At 38.9% G+C, this 25,791-nt stretch overlaps 2 protein-coding genes across 7 annotated transcripts in view; both read right to left on the bottom strand.

Moving 5' to 3' along the window:
* The window catches only part of ECT2L (epithelial cell transforming 2 like), a 71,907-nt gene extending 61,547 nt beyond the window's left edge, over positions 1-10,360 (bottom strand). For all 4 annotated transcript variants that reach the window (XM_036097886.2, XM_036097882.2, XM_036097881.2 and 1 more), the window contains exons 1-3: positions 10,242-10,360; positions 1,672-1,798; positions 377-489 (exon numbers count right to left, since the gene is read on the bottom strand). In XM_036097886.2, coding sequence (XP_035953779.1) covers positions 377-489; positions 1,672-1,773 — 215 coding nt within the window. In that variant the 5' untranslated portion in view covers positions 1,774-1,798; positions 10,242-10,360. The remainder of the gene's footprint in view (positions 1-376; positions 490-1,671; positions 1,799-10,241) is intronic.
* Positions 10,361-12,361: 2,001 nt separating this feature from the next.
* On the bottom strand, positions 12,362-24,749 carry CCDC28A (coiled-coil domain containing 28A). Of its 3 annotated transcripts, none has more exons than XM_078054667.1 (6): positions 24,580-24,749; positions 22,431-22,630; positions 21,590-21,753; positions 18,574-18,728; positions 16,725-16,747; positions 12,362-12,929 (listed from the first exon to the last, which is right to left on the bottom strand). In XM_078054667.1, exons 2-6 carry the CDS (start codon positions 22,586-22,588, stop codon positions 12,875-12,877), a joined length of 555 nt encoding a protein of 184 aa, XP_077910793.1. In that variant the 5' UTR covers positions 22,589-22,630; positions 24,580-24,749; the 3' UTR covers positions 12,362-12,874. The 3 variants fall into 3 exon arrangements, with proteins under 3 accessions (XP_077910793.1, XP_077910795.1, XP_077910794.1); XM_078054669.1 differs by lacking the exon at positions 12,362-12,929 and adding an exon at positions 14,604-14,829; XM_078054668.1 differs by lacking the exon at positions 12,362-12,929 and adding an exon at positions 14,604-14,855.
* Between the last annotated feature and the right edge of the window lie 1,042 nt (positions 24,750-25,791).

A 25,791-nucleotide genomic window follows, 5' to 3' on the forward strand; every position in this document is an offset into this window, starting at 1 on the left:
TCCATTTGTGTAACAATTATTTATGGACTGCCTATGCGCCAGATATCTACTTGAAATATATTGTCCATCTGTCTGATAGTTCTGAGGAGAATCCAATATACTAAGGGAATGTTAAAAATTCACTGGCTGAAGCTTCTGAGTTTTGCGAAAACCAAACATCCCACTGTGGTAGGAAGGCGTTAAAGCCCCCAAGGTTCCATTTCATCCTCAAGGAGGAAGCAGCACTAGAAGATTCTGTTTATAAACCTTAAAATACCAATTGTTTTATTTGTTCCTTTTGGGGGGGGAAAGAAACCCTAGAATGTTATATAAACATTTTACTATATTTTATTTCCTTTAAGAACCAATGATAATTGCATCCTTAGGCTACATTTACCTTAACTGTGATTTGGTGCATCGTAAAAAAATCGTGAATAAGAATTCTTGACGTTGCTTGCTGGTCCAGAGGTCAAACCAATGACTTATAAGAGCAACTCTTTCCTGAAAGAGCTGTAAGGGGGAGAAAATATCATTTTCCTGTAGAGTTCAGTCTATTCTTAGTTGCTAACCAATCCTTCAGCAATCTCGCAACCTCACAGCTAATATTTGCACAGCACGTTACAGTTCACAAAGCACTTTTCACTACGTAGTAGGGGTCTCTTCCCTCAGCTTAAGCTGCTTTTATCTGGGGATAGAGACAAGCCCAGGCTTGTTGGGTGGGCTGGTGGGAAAGGCTGGCCAGGGGATATGATTACAGTGGGGCCTTAGGAGGGCCCCTTTGGAAAACAAAGAGGTAATGAATCCTGGCTCTTATTTCTACCTAAACGAATGTGGCCTGGGGAAACAGATTCCAAACATTTCATCTTGAAAACACATACAGGCTACACTTGAATTGTGAAAACAGGACCATTTGAAGTAGGTATGATTTTACTAACCCATGGTCCTACATCTTCATAGTTCCCACCAAAACCAAAGTCAATAAATATTGCTAAGTAGCCATTGTTAGACGTGTCTCTAAGGAAGAGATACACCAAGGACCAGGGTGCCCCCAAACCTGGGTTTCAGTCCAGCTTTGCTCAGATGACATATACAAACCCACTGTCTTTCTTACTGGGTCAGGCTTGGGCCCCAGCCCAGCTAGTCTCCTTCCCTTGGGAACAGGCCTGAACCGCACAAGCGCTGTGGGCCTTCTCCATTAAGGGCTGGCAGAGCTGCCGAAGCTTAAGCCATTCAGTGACTACCTACTGACTACATTTCAAAAGAGTGGGCATCCCCAGGCCATCAAACTGAACTGTTGGCATGGGAAGGAAGAGAGAATTAAAGAAATATGCAGAGAATTAATTACACATTAATACTCTCCACACCAAGCACCACCAAGAGCACCTCCCCTTGTCTCCTCCCCCAGCATACTCTGTATTCTGGAGGTTTCTATTTTGTCCCTGGAGGTACAGAGGAAAAGGGAGGCAGACCTTGAGTCTCCCCATAAAGTAGGAGTTGGAGACTGGGGTGAGAAGAGACTGTTTGGGGGGCAGACAAATGCTGGTTTATTTTTGTTTGAAGTGACTCCAAAACTAAATTCTTTAGAGGTTTCATTGTTGTTGTGTTATATGGCAACACGAGACCCACCCAATATATCACAGTAAAATTGACCTTACAAATTAAACTTGTTTTGTTCTAGAGCATGTAATTTACCTGTCTATTTAATGATTTGTTGCTGAAAGGTGTCCAGGCACTGAATCTTGTGTGGAAGCACTCCATTTCCAAGGTTTTTCTAGAAGAATCCCCAGCTGACATCTCAGCAAATTATTTTCTTCCAGCCCTAAGAAATATAGGTTCATTTCAATAGATGCTTAATGAAGATCACCTAGAAACATCCAGTATATTAATGTTGTCCTTATAGGAATTATATAATTGCAGCCATTCATTTACATCTCTATATTTATAGAGATAAAATTACAGCAAATCATATATATACATCTCCATGGAGGATAATCCATACAAATATGCACAGGGAGTTCATGAACTCCAAGTCATTGCAATTTACTCTGTCCTCATCTGTTTGCACCCAAATATGAATCTAAACCAGAGTTATTTTTCACTTTGCTGGGAAAATGACTCAGAAATTGGAACGATTCTTTACCAGCCAGGAATACTGACTTTTTCTTCCCTGGAAAGCAATAATCTGAAGGGCTTAAAAAGGGCACTCCACCTGCCTATCTTTTTAGGACACAAAGAGGACATAGAGAACAGACCTAGGCTGATGTATTAGTCATCCATTGCTGTGTAACAAATGACCCCAAAATTTAATAGCACAAAACAAAAAAAAACCTTATTATCTCGGAGTTCCCGTGGGTCAGGAATCTATGCACAGCATAGTGGAGTACCTAATCAGTCCGCTAGGGCTGCCATAACTAAATATCACAAACTGAGTGCCTTGAACCACAAAAATTTATTTTCTCACAATTCTGGAAGCGAAAAGTCTGAGATCAAGGTGCTGTCAGGGCTGGTGTCTGGTGGGACCTCTCTGCCTGGCTTGTCCACAACCACCTTCTCTCTGTGTTCTTACAAGGCCTTTCTTCTGTGCACAAACCAGGTGGGTTGGGTGGGGGGTAGAGAGAGAGATCTTTGGTGTCTCTTCCTCTCCTTATAAAAATATCAGTCCTATTGGATTGAGGTCCCACCCTTATAACCTCACTTAACTTTCATTACCTCTTTATAGACTCTGTCTCCAAATATAGTTACATTGGAGGTTAGGGCTTCAACATGAAATTTGGGGGGGGAAACCCAATTAAGGCCATAACAGGTACTTCTGCTTCAGAGTTTCTCATAAGGCTGCAGTCAAGACGTTGGCTAGGACTCCAAGCTCATTTGAAGGATTTGAAGCTCTTTCATGTGGTTATTAGCAGGATTCAGTTGCTCATGGTTTTAACCAAAGGATGTTGATAAAGTGAAGATGTGTGACTTCTGGGCCTAGGCCTTAAGAAGATTTGCAGTTTGTCTTTTTGTACTCTTAGGATGTAGCAGCCATGTAAATAAGCATGGGCTAGATTATAGCATAATGAGAGACCATATGGAGAAACAGAGGTTGAGCCAGCCCAAAGCTGTTTCAGCCAACCCAGTCAAAGCACCAGATGTGTGAATGATGCCATCTTGGGTATTCTGTTCCAACTGAGCTCCCAAGTGACTACAACCATATAAATGACCCCAGACTATAACAGGCAGCAGAAGAAATGTCCAGGTGAGGCCAGAAAACCCACAGAATCATGAAAAATAATGACTTCTGTTTCAAGCTACCGAGAATTTGTTATCCACAGACCGACAGAGCCATGCGCTGGTGAGCATCCAGAATAGTCACATACAGCTGGTGAATATGCAAATTGGTATAAGTACTTTGAAAAATGGTTTGGCATTATTTGCTAAAGTTGAACATGTGCATACAATTGATTCAACAGAAAAACATGAACATGTGGACAAAATATATCCACAAGCACATTCACAGTTACATTGGATAGCTCTAAACTGGAAACAGTGCAATCATTCACCAGCAGCCGAATGGATAAATATATTGTCATATATCCATGTGCTAGAATGCTGGATATCAATGAACAATTGTGTGCCACTACACACAACAATATGTGTGAATCACACACATAAGACATTAAACAAAGAAGCTGGAAATAATGGACTACATTTTATATGGTTTAATTTATACAAAGTCCTACATGACAGCGTTAGAAGTCAAGATAGTGTTACCCTTGGGGAGGAAAGAGAGGGTATGACTGGGAGGGACATGAGATGTGACTCTGGGATACAGGTCCTGATTTGGCAGTAGGAACCCAGAAGAGTTCACTTTACGATTCATTGAGTTCTACACTTATGATTTGCATATTTTTCTACATCTTCTATTTTGATCAAGAAGCTTTAAAAAAGGATATCATTTATTGGGGCACCTGGGTAGCTCAATCAATTGAGCATCCAACTCTTGATTTTGGCTCAGGTCATGATCTCAGTGTTGTGAGATCGAGCCCTGCCTTGGCTCTGTGCTGGGCATGGAGCTTGCTTAAGATTCTCTCTCTCTCTCTCTCTCTCTCTCTCTCTGCCGCTCCCCCCAAACTCGCTCTTGCTCTCTCTCTCAAAAGAAAAAAAGATATCACTTATAAAACACCAAACGCTATTAAGTATCTAGAAAAAAATAAAAGTACAAACTTTATGAGTAAAATTATAAAATTTGGGGGGCCTGGGTGGCTCAGCTGGCTAAGCACAACACTTGATTTCAGCTCAGCCAAATATATTAGTCATCTCAGGGTCGTGAGTTCAAGAACCAATCTCTACTAAAAAAAAAAAAAAAAAAAGTTAAAATTATAAAATTTTCTTGAACGTTTCTAAAGAACCTAAATAAATGGAGAGATATGTTTTATTCATGAATTAGAGAATTCAGAAGAATGAAGAGATTAATTTCCTCAAACAGATCCACTAATTCAATGCAATTTCAATAAAAAAAAATCCTAAGAGATATTGTGGTACATGTGTGTAACTTGAAAAGCTGATTCTAAGATATTTATGGAAGTTTTAAAGGGCCAAAAATAGTCAGGTCAGTCTGGAAGAACCAGGGAGGGAGATGTGTTTCTAGATATAAAAACTCACTATAAAGCTGGAGCAACAACATGACGTGGCATTATTATGGAGACAAATATCTAATCCAGGGGAACGGAAGAAAGTCCAAAATAGACTCTTGTATACATGGGTACTTGTTAGAGCATAAGTCAAAGAAGAGATGGATTTTTCCATTTATAGAAAACAGAGCATCTGTTTAAAAAAAGAAGAAATTGGACCTCTTTCCCACACTGTACACACACACATCAACTATCTGAAGGCTTTTTATGTATAAAATCAATTACACATGGTTTGTGAATCCCCAGAAGACAAAATTAACAACAATGTATGATGTCAGAGAGACAAGATTTTGGATCATCCTAAGTGGGAAAATAATCACTTCAGCGGCATTAGCTATCTCAGGAGGCTATGTCCATTACCAGTGATATTAAAACACAAATTGGATGACCACTTGTCGGTGAAATTCTAGCTGGGATTCCAGCATCAGAAATGTCTCAGTTTCCAAGCAATCCTCTGTTGCTATAAATTCCAAGAAGAGAGAACAATGTGGCCCAGAGTAGCTGAAGAAATTTTATGGTGGAGCCAGAAGATTTTGAGAATAAGACAAACATTTGCAGGTCCTCTATTCTTACCACACTCGAGAGAGATGAAAGCGTGTTTTAAAAATGAGTATGTTGGAAAGGCATGTACCAGATTAGGAACTATTTTATTTTATTTTATTTTTAAGATTTTATTTATTTATTTTAGAGAGAGAGAGAGAGAGAGCAGGAGGAGGGGCAGATGGAGAGGGAGAGAGAGAATCTCAAGCAGACTCTTCACTGAGGTGGGACCCTGACCCGGGGCTCGATCCCACAACCCTGAGATCATGAGCCGAAATCAAGAGTTGGATGCTTAACCAACTGAGGCACCCAGGCACCCCGGAATAATTTTGGAAATACTACAGAGAGTAGCATGACAACACTGAATTTGGATCCCTGCTCTGGCTCTCCTTTCCCCCAAGTGAAGCTTTACAAATAATTTAGCCTCTGAGCCTCAGTTTCCTCATGTGTAAAGCAAAGCAATGAAATGCTGTGCCTTGGCAAACTACAGTATAATAATGTGTTGTTCAGATAAAAACCTCATGGCAATGTGGGAAATTAAATACCTCCTTCTGAATCAACATTAAATCAAAACAAATCCTTACTTTCCTAAGATGCCCAGCTGTTGTTATGTGAAATCCCTCCAAGAGCCAACATAAGGAGTTTTGATTTAGCAAGTTCTTAAAAGTGTTATTATCCTCTGTGTTAAAGGATTACTGAGTTACATAATGAGCAGAACATTACAGAAAGAATAGTCACTATCTCTGCTGGTGGGCTTAAATATCGGAATACAGTACATCATATATACATAGAGATATAAATATAGAGATAGAGATACAAATACAGAGATAGATAGGGATATAAATTTCCATGAGATTATTTGCATTCTTCTAAGATGTCAATTTTGCTGATTAGTTATTCAACCCAGGGAGAAATGGCATGTTGGCAAGCACTACTTCTTTAAATTGAATGATTTTTTTTCATATTCCAGCATTTTGTATTTCTCTAAATAGTAGCTCCATAAAATATTAATAGGCACTTCCCAGAAAAACAGGATCCATGGTTAAATATGCTTAGGAAATGATTGATTGAACAAAATTAAACAAGTTTCTTTTTTATAAGATGTTTTGGAAACCTTAATATGTTGATACTCATTGTGAATCTCTAAGAGGAGGAAATAATAAGCAGCATTCCGCTTGTTCATTCTTACAGGAGCCTATCATAATGTGTATTGGCTATGTGATATGGTTATCATGGTGGTTATCTAATGCTGTGTAACAAAGAGTCCCAAAACTTAGTGGCTTAAAATAACAAACATTTATTATTTCACAGTTTCTGTGTCAGGAGTCAAGGCATGGCTTGACTGGGTCCTTTGGCTCACAGTCTCACAACCAAGTTTCAGTTGGGGTTATGGTCATCCAAAAGTTGGACTGGGGAAGGATTCACTTCAAGACTCATGTAAGTGGTTGTTGGCAAGATTCAGTTCCCACAGACTACTGGAACAGGATCTCAGTTCCTTGCAGGCTGTTGGCTGTGGCTGGAGGATTCCCTCCCATGTGAGCTTCATAACTTATTAGCTTATAAAATGGCAGCTGGTTTCCACCCAGGTGAACAAGTGAAATGGCAAGACAGGGCAGGCAAGATGGAAGTTGGACTCTTTGTGTAACATAATCTCAGAAGCATTACACCATCACTTTTTGATTAGTCAGAACATAGGTCAGCACATGTGGTTGGCAGCCCATATTCAGCCTGCCAACCACTTTTGTAAATAATTGGAATACAGCTAATCACATTTATTTACATACTGTCTATGGTTACTTTTATACTGTAACAGGAAGAATTGAGTAATTAGGGAGAGACCATATAGCCCACAAAGCCAAAAATATTTACTACCTGACCCTTTACAGAAAAAGTTTGGCAACCCCTGCATTAGAAACAAGTCTAGCCCACACTCAAGGGGAGGGGATTCACAAGGGCATGGATATCAGGAAGCTGGAGTCATTGGGAGCCATTTTAGAACCTGCCTACCACATAATGCCTGCATTGATTTGGCACTTGGCAAGTATTTGTTGAATGAGTAGATGAGTAATTGTTCACATCCCCTAATTTTCCAAATTCAAGGGCTGAAAAGCGAGTTACAAGCTAAGAAAAAGCCAGATTCCTTCACTGATTATTAGGATTTGACACCTATGTCAAAACTGTGACAATTATCAACTTGTGTAGATCTTATTAGTAATTTCCATCATGATGTTAAATGAGGTGGATGATAAAATAACCTTAGAACTGAATTAATATGTATATCTGACAGATTATTCTTTCACAACATCAGCAAATCGGGGGAAAGGGAAGTATTTTAGGGTGCTCATTTGGGATGTGAATTCTGGGGCAAGAATACTTCTTGTGAATTATGTTTACAATATGGTGGTCCCCAATATCTTCTATTACCAAGAGCAATTCAAAACCTAAGTGTACAAAACCAAATTCTCATCCATTCTTCTTTTCCCTGTGCCCTTTCTCCAAGAGCCAAAATACTATACCATGAAGTTCTTCCTTGATCATTCAGGATTTCTCTTGTTCTTACACAAAGCAGCGAGTCACACCTAGATAAGTAAAGGTCCAGCCGCTGCCTTGCTTATGGCCCAGGTGTCCACTGAATTGAGGCCCCAGTGTGGGTGACACCAACTAGATAGATACCTCTTTCTTACATGACCCTGGAAAACAAGGGCTCTAAATGTTTCTGAAGTGTGTTGCAAGAAGGGAATGAAATAGGAGACCCCAATCTGTGGTTCTTCTCATTTAGAACTAGATCTATTGCTAACAGAACTAGATCTAACATACATACTGTTACAAAATCAAAGTGGGGAGGGAGCCACGTAATAAATGCTGTACTTCTCTTAATTTGTGTTTGAGTGGTTACTCTGACCTGCACTGTGCTAGTAAATCACTTCCCCACACACTAGCTCCTTCACTCCTCACCTTCACCCTGGGAGTTAGATTACAGAGGAGAAAAGCAGGCTAAAGAAAATGATCCGAGGTCAGACAGGGAATAATTAGTTACCAAGTTTAAAAATTATACTGGATCTTCCCTAAAGAGTGAGTGTAACTTAAATTGGATGTATGACTGGTATGGGTTAATTTGGAAATACAATTTCTTTTGCATGGCTGACCATACAACTGGCTATTGATGAGGAAATCAGCAACTGACACTAGCTCTTCTTTGCTTAGCAAAAAAAAAGGGGGGGGGGCGGGGCGGTGGGCGAGGTGGGGAGGAGCCTGTTGTGCGACAACCAAAACCAGATTAAGGTTGAGATGGCTGGGCAATTGCCAGTCCATAGAGAGAGCTAAATTGTCACTGGGATAAAGCAGAATCCTACTGCCATTAACTGTTTCCTCAGGTGATTTCTTACACAGGTGGAGACACGTAAATTAGGCTAGTCCTGCTCCACTGTAGGAGACAAAACGACTTGAAGGGAAATTAGAAACAAAACATTGTTCCCTGCCACAGAGGTACCTACATTTGTGTTCTCTTATGATCCACACATGCAAGGTGTACCATGATTCATTTATTCTCTACAGTTTAATCCCTTAAGCATGTTCTGTATTTTCAACATTTCAGAGGCTATGCAAAGTCACTTAAACTTTTAAAATATGTACCTGACAATTACTTCCCTGAGAAACTTTTAGATTCTGTGCACTGAAAAAAAATTCTATAGAAAGTCTTCCTCTTGCAGCATGAAGAAGGAATAAACTACTAGGAGTGAAGGAAGAAACCCCAGTTTAACCCCTTAAATATGCCTCTCAAGAGTTATCTGGGGGGTTCCTGGGTGGCCTGGGACTAGCTTGGGTCTGCTTGAGATTCTCTCTTTTTCAAATAAATAAATCAGTAAAATCTTTATAAAAAAGTTATCTGGTTCTAAAGATTGCAAAAAAGAACCAGAGTACAAGACAAATTTGTGTGATTAGTGAAAAACAGAAATAAAAGACTATTTCCGATAAGTTAAATGTCTGTATTCAGGACATGTAGAAACATGACTTATTTTAAACATGAACTGGCCTATAATTTTTTTTTAATGCACAAATAAGTAATGGATAGTGGAAGTGATGGCATGTTTTGGGGAAATCTGCACTATTGATAGTACAGGAGGTGTTAAGAAATGCCATGTTTGTGAGCCCAAACTGGACATGATCAAATGCTGGATTGGCTGACTGATAAGTAAAACTATAAAATTAGAGCTGCAACAAGAAGCAGCTATTTAAACTCGTTCAGGAAAAATAAACAGGGCTGTTCTAAAACTTTCAAGTCCCTAATCCCTGCTTTCTCCTTCTGAAATAAGTTTTAGAGCATGAATTTTGAGGTTCCCCAGGTGCACAAATGTCAAGATGGGCCTGAAAACAGTGGCCTGGGTTGTGCTGAACTTTGATACGGATGATGTCAGGATATTCTGTTCTGATATTTATGGCAAGAATTATTAATAAGCGCAGCATGAGTACTTTTAAAAAGAAAAAATATATCATGTCTTTAATTATTTGTTCTGTTCATCAAATCTTAGCATAGTAATAACTCCTAGAGCGACACAATCCTAACCAGGGCCCGTATTCACCGCAGGTCTGTAGTTCCCCTTCACGCCCCGCGCCCCCCCTCCCCACTCCCCGCTCCCCACACCGCCGGGACTCCATGGTAAGAAAGAGGGTGAGAACTGGCAGAAAGAGGGAAGGAGTTGGTGTGAGCCAGTCTGGGGTCGAATGAAAATCCGTGTTTTCCAAAGTGCTCAATAACTTGACTTCCTTTCTATCCCTAATGAATGCTCTGGAGGAGGTTCAGTTGCCTTCCCACCGCCCAACTCAAACCTACGCAGATTGATTTTGTTTCTCCGCAGAGCCACTGCAGGGTTTTTTGGATAATTGTGGGGCTGCGGAGGTTCTCAAGGTCATGTGGGGGGGGGGATGGCGGTGCCCTCCTCAGCGCGGCTTAGGGTCTTCCGGGGTTGCGTGGGGAAGCTAAGCCGGCCCGGGCGCTGTGCCCACGGGGTCCCAAGCAAAAGATGCGCGACCCAGAAGCAAGGGCTTTACCTCCCGGAGGTGGCCGAGGGACCGGGCCTGGAGCGGCTGCCTCCTCTTTGGACCGCCGAGGGAAAAGCAGGGGTTTGAGCACGCGGCCGCAGCGGGGCGCGGTCTCCATGGGGACGGACAACACCCCCCCCCTCCCCCCCGCAGACCCGTGCGTCAGCGCCTGCGGGGTCGGGACTGCTGGACCCGCGTGCGCCTCCCCCGCCTTCCCCGCCGCAGGGCCCAGCAGCCGGGCTCCCGCCAGGCTGGGGTCCCGGCTCCTTCGCCGTCCCCCAGGGAGCCTAGGGTGGGACCCCTGAGGGCTTCGAGCAGAGGGGCCGACGCCAGGCAGCGGGACCCCAACCAAGAGGAGATGGGACACTGAAGCCAGCAATATTGAAGCCCTGTGATGGGAAAGGTGGGGTTTACCTTCAGCAAATCCTCAGACTATTTTGATACTTATTAACAATTTTAGCGTTCTACAGGAGGAACCAAAATCAAAGTAAACAAGTTTAAGGGATCTGGAAGTAACACAAAAAAGGATAAATGGTTTGCTCTGGTAGTATTTTTTTTTTTAATCATCCGTAATTAAAATTTGTCTACAAGGAATATACAACATCTACATAATAAATTTTATTCTAAAAGTTTTTTTTTTTTTAAGATTTTATTTATTTATTTGAGAGAGAGAGAGAGAGTGCAGGAGCAGAGGGAGAGGGAGAAGCGGACTGCCCCCTGACCGACTGAGCCACCAAGGTGCCCCTCTTCTAAAAGTTTTATTTTAATCCAGGCACCTTTTTTTTTCTGTTGCCTTTAATATGTTTAAGTTGTGTGAAAGGGTACAAATGAGATAAACTAAAGTTTTATTACCTGAGGCCCACATGGGGCCCCTTGACACAAAGGACAAATGAACCAAATGAATAAACAGGGTCAATCTGATGCTCTGTCACTAATCCACAGGAAACAGCTTTTGCTTTACTCTGTCTCAGGACCCATCCAAGAAAAACATGTCACATGGCAAAATTTCCTTTTGCTCTGTCGGGTCCTAGAATGCTGTTTCCCCACCCTGGAATCCCTGTCCTCTCAACCCAAGTGAAAAGTTTGGAAGATTGTATTTAATGTTCTGCTAATTTTCTCATTTTTAAAAGGCGTATCAAAAAGACCCATTAGATAAGTTGGTCAAAATTCTTTGAACTCAGAATGCCAAAAATTACTAAAATCGAGATTTATATCTTTCAATGGGTTTCACCCTCCCACCAAATTAGATGCTTGTTTCTCTATCCTGGAAACAAGGAAGAAGCATGGGCCTCTTCTAAAATGTGAAGGCAACTGAGGTATGATTGAATAAACAAAATGTGGCATATCCACACAATGGTGTATGATCTGGTCATGAAAATGAATGAAGTACTGAGCCATGCTACAACACGGATAAACCCTGAAACCTTGAAAATATTAAGTAAAAGAAGCCAATCATAAAAAATCATGTGTGATTCCATTTATACAAAATGTCCAGAATGGGCAAACCCATAGACAGCAAGTAGATTACTGGTTGCCAATGGCTGGGGGGTTTGAGAAATGGGGAGTGACTGCCAATGGGTTTCTTTTTGGAAAGATGGAAGTGATGAAAATGTTCTACAATTAGATTATGGTGACAGGTGCACAACTGTGAGTCCAGTAAAAACCACTGAGCTGTACACTTTAAAATGTGTATTTTATGGGGTATGAGTTAATTATTTCAAAAAAGCTGTGTAAAATGGGAAATTAAACTAATGTTTGCTGTACATTGTTGGTGTTAGATGCTGTGATAAGCAACTTATACACACTTTTCTCCTTTCTCCTCATAATCACTACTACTACGAGCTGGTTATTAATTTCATTTTCTGGATGAAAAACAAAAGTTAAAACCAAAGAAGTAAATGTGCATGAATAGAAAGCTAAGGGGCAGGATGGGGATTCAAATCAAGGTCTGACTTTAAAGCCCATGCTCTTTTCATGACTGACACCAACACTGAAATGTGCACAAGGTGAAAACCTGGGAGAAAATTACAGAACCCCAAATTTTATAAACACAGTGTACTTTTGAGGATTGAATTCTTGTATTCCCAGATTGAAGACTACAGGTTTCTTCAAAATAAAACAATAAAGACTAATTTAAAACAATCACTTTATTAAAAATAGCAAATTTCACAAATACTCATTTACCAGTTTGTTGGCACTGGCCACTGGAAAACACACCAGTGTGTGTACTGATTGTCTAACGTAAACTGAAGCGGGGCTGCCCCAAGAAGCCTGTGCATCATCAACTTATAATCAACATGGGAATAAGTTTGGTGAGCTCAGGAAGGATAAACCTTCAGCCCTATTAATAACATTTTGCTCAATGCATTTCAAGTATAACCCCCGTAAGGCAACAATAGAAAGCACAGCAGCACAACCTCTGCATCACATTTCCTGATTAAGCCTTCAACAAGGCCTAGGCTCCAGTTATGGCAAATAACAGCAAGGCAAATTCACTAAAAGCAGCAGTGAAATCAATCATTGCACTGGCACTTTAATTACGTCATTCCTTATTGTGGAAGATGATTCTGCTATTGGATTCAGCTGGAAAAGTAAAGAATGCTGCTCATCTTCAAGCCACGAGAAAGCGACCACATGTCATTTTAGCTGGTAGAAGTATTTGGAACATCTTGGGCATCTGCCAAATGTAGTTTTTGTCTGAGTTCATCAGTTAAGAAGATTTTCATTCTGTAATGAGTACTTCTTTTAAATCATGGGAAATTACACTCAGGAGGAGCTAAGAGAGAGAGGTATTAAAATAAAGGAAATATGTTTAAAGGGAAAGTGCCTATGTCGCTGAGAAACCTGGATGTGATAAGACAATTTTTAAATATAGTGAAGCAATTATATTATATCCAGAATTTGAAGACTTAAAAACAGTCACTAAATCAAGATTATGTTTCAGGTTCTAATACAGCACAGAATTATTTTAATGTGGCAAGAATGATTTTCATGGTAAGGAACTGGTGAGAGGCAAATATGAAAACTGACCAGATTAAAAAACAATCATTTGAGAGGACACCACTTTATCATCCTTGGGAAAACAGTTTCTTTGTAAAAGTCAAAAATAGAATCATCATAGGTCTAAAACTTTTCCTATAATCCTCTGAATTATTTTTTTAAACAAGATTTTATTCATTTATTTGTCAGAGAGAGAGTGAGCAAAAGCAGGGGGAGTGGCAGGCAGAGGGAGAAGCAGGCTCCCCACTGAGTAAGGAGCCTGATGCAGGACTCGACCCCAGGACCCCGGGATCATGACCTGAACCAAAGGCAGATGCTCAACCGACTGAGCCACCCAGGAGTCCCCCTCTAAATGATTCTTTAAGAAGATTGGAAACAGGATGGAATTCCTGTTTAAGTTGTGTGAAAGGGTACAAATGAGATAAACTAAAGTTTTATTAACTGAGGCCCACATGGGGCCCCTTGACACAAAGGACAAATGAACCAAATGAATAAACATGGTAAATCTTATTGGTCAATAAGGTCAATATTATTCCCTTTCCTTCTTATCATCATTACCTTTCATTTTCCTTTTTCATCTCTCTGTATGATCCACCTGCTATCCATTTTTTCAAGACCCAATTCAAACAATGCTATGGATACACTGAGAACAACTAAATGCTAGCAATACACATACAGCAGAGGTTGCTAAATTATACAGACATGAGTATTGCCATCAAAGACATTGTCCAATTGGAAAGCTGAGATTTAACGTATACAAAAATCAACAGATAATGAAGTAGAATGCTAGCTCAAGGTACAAATAAAATGCTTTATGGAAGTGGTCAGCTTTGGCGTTATTTGATAAGGGAAAGGGGGAGGCCAGAGCAACTCTAGGTAGGAAGTACAACCTGAACAAAGGCATTAAGATGAGCATGAACATGATGTGTTCTTAGACACCCAGAGAACCAGCCTAGTGACAATGAAAAATAATGAAAAATACAAGAGGATATGTAGGTTGAGATCATACTACTGAGAGCCTTTAGAAAGTCTGAAATGGGGGTGCCTGGGTGGCTCAGTCGTTAAGCGTCTGCCTTCGGCTCAGGTCATGATACCAGAGTCCTGGGATCGAGCCCCGCATCGGGCTCCCTGCTCAGAGGGGAGCCTGCTTCTCCCTCTCCTACTCCCCCTGCTTGTGTTCCCTCTCTTGCTGTGTCTCTGTCAAATAAATAAATAAAATGTTTAAAAAAAAAAAGTCTGACATGGTAAAAAACTTGGTCTGAAATAGGCATGGCAAGATGAGAGTGATATTTTTAGGAAGAATAATTTAGTGGTATTGTCTAAAGTCTACAGCAGCACTGTCCAAAAGAAATTTAATGCACATCACAGATACAATTTTTAAAATATATTTAATTTACACTAATATATCAGAAAACTATCATTTCAGCATATAATCATTATAAAAATATTGAGATATTTTACATTCTTTTTTCCATATTAAATCTTTGAGGTCAGGTATACAAATTATAGTTCTAGCACATTCCAGCCCATATTAGCTGCATTTCACGTGCTCAGGAGCTATATGGCTCGTGGCTGCCATATTAGTGCAGCTCTGGAGCTGGAACAGAAGAAATTTGAAAGGTTCTGGGATAAAGTTATGAGGGTAAGGAATGAAGGAAGAATAAAAGACAGAGCTGATGGTGCCTGACAACTAACTGTGATTAAGAAGTGGCAAATAATTTCCTGCCCACGTCCAGGCTCAATGGCAGATAGTGCCATGACTGAGTAGCAATGTCTGCCATAGTCACAGAAGGAATTTAAATAATCTTGGAGACTGAAATAACAGAGGCAACTGATGACAGAGAGGGAAGGTAGGAGGGAAATTCTGAAGACAGAGAGAACAATTATTACAAATGAGGAAACTAGAGTTGCCAAACTTTGCTCAAGGTTACACACATGCTTACCAAGATTTGAAAACAAGCAATTCAAAGCCCATGCTCTTGTATTCTATCATGTAATCTTGTTCAACCGTGGTGATTGAATCAGGCAAAGTGGTAAATCAACCTAAATGTTTAACAAAAACTCAGAGGATAGGAGATACTGATGTGTCATACACATAGAAAGAATATAAAGCATAGAATACAAAGCTCAGAATGGATATAAGGAAAAGAAAAAAGAACTAGGAACTACTACTAAGAGAAGCCTCGTAATTAACTCATATCTAATCCTCAAATTTAAGTCCTTCTTGGCAATGATATTTTACGTTAATGTCTCTCACAGTTTATGTCGCTTCTCAAAACTTTATTTTCTTCATCTGTAAAATGGTAAGTATAATACCACCTACTTACAAGGGTAGGACCAAAGAAGAAAATGCATGTAAAGCCCTTCATAAAATACTTGGCAAGTAGTAAGGACTCAAATAAGATTAATGATTGTTATTACTAAATTTGTATATACCTCTCTATTTCTTCATTGTTGCTACTGCATAATTTAGCAATTAATAACAGTATATGTTATTAACAATAATAGCAATTTATATATATATATTCTACAGTTTGGAAAATTTCATATACACATCATTACATGTAGCAATTACCCCATATTACAGAGGACACTCTGAGATACTAAACAATTTACCCAAAGTTAATTATCAAAACCAAATTTCAAAAATCAAATCTCTTGACTCTACAACCAGTATCTTTTTAAGTATCTCATTATTTAGTCCAAAGGGACTAAACTCTCAAATTAAATTATTTTATAGGCAGGATCATTTCTTATTGTTCTTATAATCTCACACTGTACCTAGGACTATGTCCAAAAATACATTTTGAAAAGTTCCTGAAATAATTGCTCCAAACTGAAATGTCAAAGCCTGAATATTTTACATGTGCCTTGGTGATTTCCTTTAAGCTAATCCTATACTACACTTCATATGCATCTAAAGTGTTCTATGTAATGATAGTAAATTTTTTTTTAAAGATTTTATTTATTTGACAGAGAGAGACACAGTGAGAGAGGGAACACAAGCAGGGGGAGTGGGAGAGGGAGAAGCAGGTTTCCCGCAGAGCAGGGAGCCCAATGCGGGGCTCGATCCCAGGACCCTGGGATCATGACCTGAGCTGAAGGCAGATGCTTAACGACTGAGCCACCCAGGTGCCCCTGTAATGACAGTAAATTAAGTATGGCGTTTTATAGACATATCCAACTGCTATTTAACTTAAGAATCCAAGGTTCAAAATAATTTCTATGGCAATAGCCTAATCCTCAATTCTCCTGATTAATTTTTTTTTAATTTGTTTTTAAAAATCCAAAAACAATACAAAGCAAAGCAGAACAAACCAGAAACACAAAATGGCAGCATACAAAAACAACTAAAAGTTCCATTTGCAAACCAAAGGGGAAGAGAAATGGCCCCAGTAAATAACAGTAGGTGTCTTTGTTCACTTGATTGAGCTATTCACCAGAAGTTACAATTTGTAAACTTTTCACTGTTGATATTAGGCAAAAGGATACATGGAAGAATTCAGTTCTTCTAACTGTAACACAAAGAAACAAATTTAATTTGAATTTTTATAAGAAAAATATCTTAAGTAGATGATTGTTTACACATTTTAAAATAACCTATTTTTCATTTAAGCTTTCTTTAAATGAAAAAGTAAAATATTGAAAAAACTTTCCAAAAATTTCCAGGCTGGGAAATTCACTTATACAAAATAATTATAAAGTACCTTTAGCATTTATTAAACACAAATATGAGAAGAGACTGAAACCAGATAATAAAAACCGGAGTTTTATAAGGATTCTTAAAACCATGAATAATTGTAATCATCTTTATTAATAGTTTAAAAAAAGTTGCCATTTTAATGATTAAAATCTTTAAAACCTTTGTGGACTACAAAAAGATTTCACATTTCATTCAGTTTTCAGGATGAGGCAGAATTAATCACACCTATTTTACAGAGGAAAAAATCAAAGTTACAGAAATATTAACTAAATTTACAAAGTTTTACAGATATAACCAGAATGCAAACCCCAGACTAAACAAAGGCTTTCTGGTTTCAAATTCAGTGTTCTCACCATACCACAGTCATTTTCCTAAATGTACTGCAAAACAAACTTGCATTTATTTATTAAGAGGGACTAGTAAAAGGAAATACTGGTAAGACTGAACACAGTAGATGTGAAATAAAATACACAGGCTTGAAACTTTAAAAGTCTGGGCATATCATTCCCACACATTTACTTATTCAAAGGATAAAGAGAAGCAACAGAAATGAAACCTTTTTGTCATTAGTGAATACGGAAACTATTCTGAAACTAAAGTATCAATTTTTCTTCATGTTTAAAGAGGTAAATTTCATTAACACCTTTCAGTTTAAGAATCAGACGTAGTGGTATAGATGGGATTATGTCCTCCCAAAACTCATACATTTTAGTCCTAATCCTCAATACCTCAGAATGTGAGTGTATTTGGAGATTGGGTCTTACAAAGATGCAGTAAGTTAAAATGAGGTCATTAGGGTGGGCCCTAATCCTGTATGATTGCTGTCTTTACAAGAAGAGGAAATTTGGACATGGGCACCCACTTATAAAAGGAATACCATGTAAAGATGAAGATGGCCATCTACAAGCCTAGGAGAGAGGCCTCAGAAGAAACCAACCCTGATGACATCTTTTATCTCCATCTTTGGGCCTCCAGAACTGTGAATAAACTTCAGGTGTAGCCAGTCTATAGCACGTTGTTATGGCAGCTTTAGCAAGCTAATACACATAGCAATGTACTAAATTACCTTAACACCAAATACAGTTCTGTATTTAGAAATAAGTAACCACCTGAGTGAATAACACAAAATGTATTAATCATGTCATGATCTTCTATATATTAAGATCTTATCATATATGTACAGAAGTGAATCTTTCACTTTTAGATTTGCCAGCATTCTCAGAATATATGCTCAGATGTAAATATGGCAATTTCTTTGAAATACATTTCTTTTAAAAAAAATAGTAGAATACAACATGTGTGAAACTTGAAAATACTACACTAAGTGAAAGAACCCAGTCATAAGAAGCCACATATTGTGTGATTCTCTTTATATGAAATATCCAGAATAGGCAAATCCATACAGTTAGAGAGTAGATTAGTGGCTGCTAAGGGATGAAGAGAAGGGAGAATTGAGAGGTAAAGGGTTTCTTTTGTGGGTGATGAACATGTTCTGGAATTAGACAGTGGTGATATCTGCAAAACACTGTGAATGTACCAAAAACCACTAAACGGTATACTTTAAAATGATTAAAACGATGAACTTTATTTCAATAAAAAATTTTTATGAAAGGAATAAAGAAAAAGAATTACACTCACGTCAGACAGAAGCCTGTCCAGATTGGAGTCACTGGCTGTTTTTCTCTTATCCTCAGGAAGTTCCTCTAACTCCCCATAGAGCTCCAAATTCAAGCGAGCTAATTTCTCCTGCATTCCCCGAACATGTTCCATCTGTTCAATGGAACATTCATTTCCTGAGGGAACATCCCAGAACGTTAATAAAGATTAGGACAGTTCAAACTAACTGCCTTGAGGAAAAACTTTTAAATTCAAGGTGCTCACAAGAAATTAGCTTTCTTTCTGTTGTAAATTGCACTGTTAATGACTGAATATTTTCTGTGTGTAATCATAAATCAAATCCTGTTTTCACAGGAAAACAATGATAATCTAAGAAATGACTGTGGGCACTAAGAAAATCAGATAGGAAAGATTTTGTGTAAAAAACAAAATCATCGGGGCACCTGGCTGGCTCAGTCAGTGCAGCCTGTGACTCTTGGTCTCAGGGTTACGAGTACAAGCCCCATGGTGGGGGTGGACATTGCTTGAAAGTAAAATCTTTTAAAAATTAAAAACAAAACAAAACCCCCCAAACCAAAAATCATCCCTTAGGAAAAGAAAATTCTTTTTTTCAATAGTAGTATCATTTCTAGAAGCAACAGCATCATCTAATCATGTTCAATTTGACAACTGCCATTTGAACTGAGTGACCTAACATTTTATAATAATAAGTGAACTTGGGGCGCCTGGGTGGCTCAGTCGTTAAGCGTCTGCCTTCGGCTCAGGTCAGGATCCCAGGGTCCTGGGATCGAGCCCCACATCGGGCTCCCTGCTCAGCGGGAAGCCTGCTTCTCCCTCTCCCACTCCCCCTTCTTGTGTTCCCTCTCTCACTGTCAAATAAATAAAATCTTTAAAAAAAAAAAAATAATAAGTGAACTTGAGAGTCTTATAAGAACGTCAACCATGAATCATTTTTGCCACCAATTATATATGCCTCCTTTAAGAAATATAAATGAAAATATTTATGAAGAATGTTATGATGCATGAGAAACAGTGTAATATTTTCAGTTGTATACTTATTAGTGCAAGACAGCTTAATTGCTAAAGGACAGGTCTTACATTATTTATTGACCAGAGTTCTCTGAGGTGGCATTATCTGCTCAGGGCAGCTAATATATACACAGTACATGATAAATTACATATTTTCATACAGTTAAGTATAGCCTCTACAACCTCTTTTTTTTTTTAAGATTTATTTTTTTAAGTAATTTCTATACCCAACGTGGAGCTTGAACCCACAACCCTGAGACCGACAGCCGCACGCTCCACTGACTGAGCCAGCCAGGTGCCCCTTGTCTCTACAACCTCCTGATACTAAAATATTTTTCTAAAACACCTTGGTTTTCTCAAAGGTATACTACAGCTCAGCTAAAGTTGAAGTATCTTGACTCAATTAGGATTTATGTAAATTACACTATAATTTCCTCCAGCTAGCTCTGTATCTTCATAAATCGACAATATTAAATTACGTTGACTACTGATAATTTTGAAGCTAGTTACAGCTTTTTAAAAGTCATCCTTTCCTCACAGAAAATATCTCGTATTTCCTTTGTTTTTCAACAATTAGTAATCTGGAAGGTCAAGTGGAAGAAATACCCCAAGAGAGGGGTGTGTGTATGTATGTGTGTGTGTGTGTACATATGTATATACTGGCAGAAATATAAATGTATCAATACACAACATATATAGATAGAGAAAAGGTGGGGGACAATATAGAGTAAAAATATAAAGAAGCAGAAATCATAAGGGGTGATCTAACATGAGAACAACAGAAGCTCCAAAAGGATAAAAAGGAACAGATGAAGGAGAAATCAATTAACAATAGAAAAAAATGTTCCTTCAGATGAAAATGAGTCGGTAGATATGAAGGACTCACTGATTCCCAGGCAGGATTAATGAGAAGAGTTAAAGAACAAAACTTTCAAACATGGACCCTTCTAGTTTCATCAGCAATTTATGAAAGAACTCTTCTCTGAATTCCACCAGTAATAGGTATTACCAGTCTTTTAATTTTGCCAGTCTGTTCGTATGAGGTGATATTTCTTTTATTACTATTGCATGTGTGTTGTTAAGCAAGTGAATTGCTCTCTTCAGGACCTTTACCCAGTTTTATATGTGGTTATTTACCCTTGTGCTGGTGGTAGTGGCTTCAAAAAACCAGCATGTATGTTGATGACATTTATGCATATGTATGAGATTCTGTATGTATGCATTCGATAATTTTCAAATTGCTTTATAAAAAATGCAGGACATAATTTTATCAGATAAGACTTATAAAGTAAGTTGCAAGCTGAATACAAAAACTCTGACTATATACTTTGTGAACTCATATCCAAAAATATCTACTTGTTTTAATGGAACAATCAGTTAACTGTTCTCTATCTTCATGGAAGAACAAGAAAATTGGATTCTTTTAAATTCAAAACTGAGGAATGGTGGGCAAGAATTAAGTTTAGGCTTAAAAGGGTAAAGAAAAATGATCTTGAGACTTTCCCAAACTAAAACATTAAGTCTAAAATATTTAACTGATGAAGAATATTCCTTTTATTTGTTACTCTCAGGATAGTTATTCCGTAATAGTAATCCTACTTTAACATTTCAACCAACCTTCCCTTCTTAAAAAAACTTTTTCCTGGAGCCTGAGTGGCTCAGTTGGTTAAACGTCTGACTCTTGATTTTGGCTCAGGTCCTCATCTCAGGGTTGTGAGATGGAGCCTGCTTAAGATTCTCTCTCTCCCTCTCCCTCTGCCCTTCCCAACTCTCTCTCAAAAATAAATAAATAAATAAATAAATAAATAACCCTTTTTCCTGAAATTTTAGAAAACAAATTATAATCCATGACAAATGAAATCTAGGATGATTGCATTTTATGCCTCTGGACTCTTTTTTTTTTTAATAAAAGAAAATGATACTTTTAAAATGAATGGCAAAACAAATTCAGAAAACAGGATGCAAACATCTTGAAGAGAAAAACAAAGGGGAAATATCTATGGCTTGCCGAACGCTTGAAGTTTTCCAGAGTGGAAATCATTCAAAAGGCTGAGAAGCCCTCTCTCCATCTCCTGAACGTCTGAGACATCGGTGAGGAAAGAGTGCTGAATGGGAGCTGGCTGTGCACCTTTTCCTTCTCCACCCTGAGGTCTGGTCTTTTCTTTCATCACTCTGCAAAGACGATGCAATAAAAACATTAATTGCATACGATTATCTTTTAAAAAGAGAGAATTATACATATATATTATATATTATCTTGCTTTCCAAATATCTAATACTACAGAATACTCACATACATGCAGCAGTATTATATATCACATTTAAATTTGTTGCGCCTGTTTCCTTTAGAGCCTCAAGACAAATGATGTTCACCAAATATTAATAACGTGTAGTTCTAGGTGGTAGAATTTTAGTGTTTTAAATTTCTTCTTTGAACTTTTCCTGTGTTTGAATTTTTACAATAAATACAAATCATTTCTATGACAACAATGAAGCCACCCTTTTTTAAAAAGTAAAATTACCAAAGCACTCTCAGCTTAGTTAAAAAAAAAAACAAAACCTGTATATTTTGTTCCCTTTTCCGGCTAATGCATCAACTGTGTCCATAAGTTTTCTCATTCTATTTTAGTAGGAGACAAAGTAAGGGCCTTCAAACCAATCATTCATTCTGCATGTTCTAATCCCTACACACTGCGACCGTCATAACGTTTTTTCTAAATTACATATAATATGTGCCTCAACTGTTTTAAAAGTTAAGCCAAGAGAAAAAAAGTGTTATAAGAATTACTGGATTTAGTATTTACTTTGATAGCATGTTGCTGTGATAATATGAAAGAAAAAAAATTTACCTTTTTAACTTTGGTCGCTGTGACGTTGACTGTGATGCAGGATTTGAAAACCCTGTGCTTTTACTAACTGGAATAGAATTTTTTTTGGCATTAACAACCTGAGTAGAGTGGGCACTGAAAGACTTAGGACTCCTCCTCTTCACTTTCCGCTCCTCCATTGTTCTAAGTTCCTTATTGCACCAAGGCCAGCGTCTTATGACCTAAGGAAATACAGCAAAATTATACATACATGCTAGAATATACAAAAATGAAAGGGGTTTAAAGAGCCATTTCATAGGCTGATAGCAATATATCAAGAATTTATTCACTCGGGCGCCTGGGTGGCTCAGTTGGTTAAGCGACTGCCTTCGGCTCAGGTCATGATCCTGGAGTCCCTGGATCGAGTCCCGCATCGGGCTCCCTGCTCGGCAGGGAGTCTGCTTCTCCCTCTGACCCTCCCCCGTCTCATGTGCTCTCTCTCATTCTCTCTCAAATAAATAAATAAAATCTTAAAAAAAAAAAAAAAAAAAAAAAAAGAATTTATTCACTCATCCCACAAATATTTACTCTATTCCACCTGCCAGGCACTATTCTGGATATTGGGAAGAAGGTAGTGAACATGACAAAGTTCCTGTCCTCAAAAAGCCTACATTATAGAAGGGGAACAATACATGAAAAATGAACAAAATAGCCATGTGATATTCTCAGCCTGACTCAAGCTCTAGGTGGTCTTTAGATCTCCCTGCTTAAATTTATTCTTAGAAGAACCAACCAGATTCAAACAGATGTATAACTGAAAGGGGTATCTGCATTTTAACTAATAACTAGAAATCTTATTTCAACCACCAAGCAGAAACTCAGTCTCTGCCTAAGGATAAAACCGATCCTAGTTCCTTGATCAACTTAAGTTCTATAAAATTAAATTTGTTTCATGACTATTTTGAATATACTTTCTCTACCTATTTCCAAGGATACATGAAAGTGTATTATATATGTTTACGTTTGCTAGTATCAAAAAAGTTACACTATGATGCTGGCCCTTCCATAGAGAACACAAGTCCAATATTCCCCCCTTACTTCATGTATTAATCAGCTCTATTTTCCTAGCAGCCATCTATCAAAAAATACCCTTCTACATTTTCTTTTTACTTATGCATACTATTAAATTCTTAATTATATTGTTTCCCGTATCATGAGATGAGAAATTTACATGGCTATTTACCTCATCAGACTGTAAAGTGCCTTAGCAGTATTAGCCCTTTCTGTGTACACTGTGTTGAATCTAACCATGCTATGACCATTCCAAAAGATTCAAATCCACTGATTACACTCCTAACATAATTGAGAATTTTAATGAAAACAGATTTTTTGCCCTTGTCTAAACTTGGTGCCACTAGCACTGGAATTTAAACCATTTCAGCTCGGTTGGCTCAGGCTGACTCTAGACAATCACAACTGGAACTATGATACTTCCAGAGAAGAAAAGGTTTTAAAAGAAAGGCTCTAATGACCAGTCTTTAATCCTAGATACGAAATATAAATTCATTCAAATCCTGGCTAACAATTTTTCCTTTAGTAATAGAACAGACATTTTGGCGTTGTTTCAGCATGCAACACAAATTAAATGGAATTTTAATAAGCAACTGAATAGAGACAATGGGATATCAGTTCTCCAAAGAGATAAGGATCTGTATAAACTTGTGTTACACATAAACACATTAACCTTCGAATTTAATGATGCTAATGCACATTTGGTGATATAAGAACAAGAAAAAAAAAAACAACTAGGAAGTAAAGTAATGCAAATAAACCAATAGTGGCTTAAACTATGATGTACTGAAGGGCCAGGGCCCGAAATTTATCCGTTTTTGGAAGGCAAATCTCTGCCACAAGAGAACCGAAATCTTTCCTGTACACCACGTAGCAAGGAAGCTTTTAAAGAAGGCCTTCGCAGACTGCTCACAGTTACTCACACACTGGTTTTGATTGCCAGGAACCCACAGCTTCCAAACAGGACCACCAGGAGTCCCTCTTGACTTCACCTCATTCCCTTTCCCCTATCAGCCGACACGGTGACCCTTCAGCTCTCCGAATTGAGCAGTGGCCAGAGTGGGTGGTGGAAGGGGCCTAACAGGGACACTGCGGGAGCGCTTTTCCTTCCACTTCCTACCTGAGGAAGGAGAGGATCGGGGTCCTCTTCCTCAACCTGCAAAGACCCCGGAGGCTCCGAAGCCACCGCCGCAGCTGCAGCCGCCGACAATACTACTGCAGCTTAAGCCGGGATCACATCCCGGACCCAGCTCCTCCACAGCAACTTTTGTTTACGGAAGTGATGTAAGGAGGCGGAGCCTCCGTGCCCCTGGCGGGAGCCTCGCCTCTTCCTGCCCCACCAGTGCGGCTCCCGTCTCCGCCCTTTGTACCTCATTGCTTCCACTCTCCTGCCCTCAACTGTACTTTAGGCGGACGTGGAAAGGGAGACTCATAGTTCGGCTTTTATTTTGGGTTCTGTGGCCCAGACGCACAAAGGGCTAAGGGATGGCGGTAGAGGCAGGAACGGGAAACTCAGTGCCCTTTCCGGAAGCTGCCCCGCCCCCTCGGTGAGTGTCAGTTCCCACGCACTACAATTCCCAGCATGCTATTCGAGCAAGCCCGGAGGCGGAACCGGAGTGTCGCCATAGCAACTGAATCAACTACCTCGCCGGGACGTCTCAAGGTAAACCAACTTTAGCTTGGAAGGCAGCGTGAAAAACCGTGATTCTGTCTAGGGACCCGGGCCAAGCCCCTAAATGAGATTTTATTACTATTAAAAGCTACTCTGTTCAGGCTCTAGACATACTACACTCACCACAGTGTTCGAGGTAGGTGTTAATATTCCCCGTTTTAGAGATGAGGACTCTGACACTCGGAAAGGCTTAATAAATCCACGTCTCTCTGTCACCAAGACAGTTCTTCCATTATACATATTTCTTCTGGAGAAGGAATTGTGGATTGTGAGAGATGGACTATCCTAAATGAGGGGAGAAATCCATGTTTCATTCCCTAGTCTGGATATTATTTACCGTGTGATGTTAGAGTTGGGGAGGTTTTAGGTTTGTAGATCTTTAGAGACTCTGGATAGTTTTAGGTTTATAGATCTTGTAGATAGTACCACATATTTTTCCTGAATTTGCTACTGAGGAAACTCTATCTAGAGATTGATATCAATATATCAGTGCTAGAGAGGCAGAGTAAAGGAGAAGCCAAGTATTCTAGTTTGGGATGTTTTGCCACCACCACTCCCTCCATTTTTAAAAATTTGGAAATGTTTTAAAAAGAAAAACAGAATGAACATTCATGTATACCATCAGAATGGTAGGATGTTGCATTTTGTCATTTTATATTT

This window comes from Halichoerus grypus, chromosome 9 (genome assembly GCF_964656455.1).
Source record: "Halichoerus grypus chromosome 9, mHalGry1.hap1.1, whole genome shotgun sequence".
In the NCBI taxonomy this organism is placed as follows: Eukaryota; Metazoa; Chordata; class Mammalia; order Carnivora; family Phocidae; genus Halichoerus; species Halichoerus grypus.

Bases quoted from the DNA above. Each gene is read 5' to 3' on its own strand.
- CCDC28A (XM_078054667.1), bottom strand. From the start codon at position 22,588: ATGGAGGAGCGGAAAGTGAAGAGGAGGAGTCCTAAGTCTTTCAGTGCC. The intron at 21,754-22,430 runs GTAAATTTTTTT...TCGTCTTTGCAG, and splicing joins CAGCGACCAAAGTTAAAAAG to AGTGATGAAAGAAAAGACCA. The intron at 18,729-21,589 runs GCAAGCCATAGA...ATGTTCCCTCAG, and splicing joins TGGAAAACTTCAAGCGTTCG to GAAATGAATGTTCCATTGAA.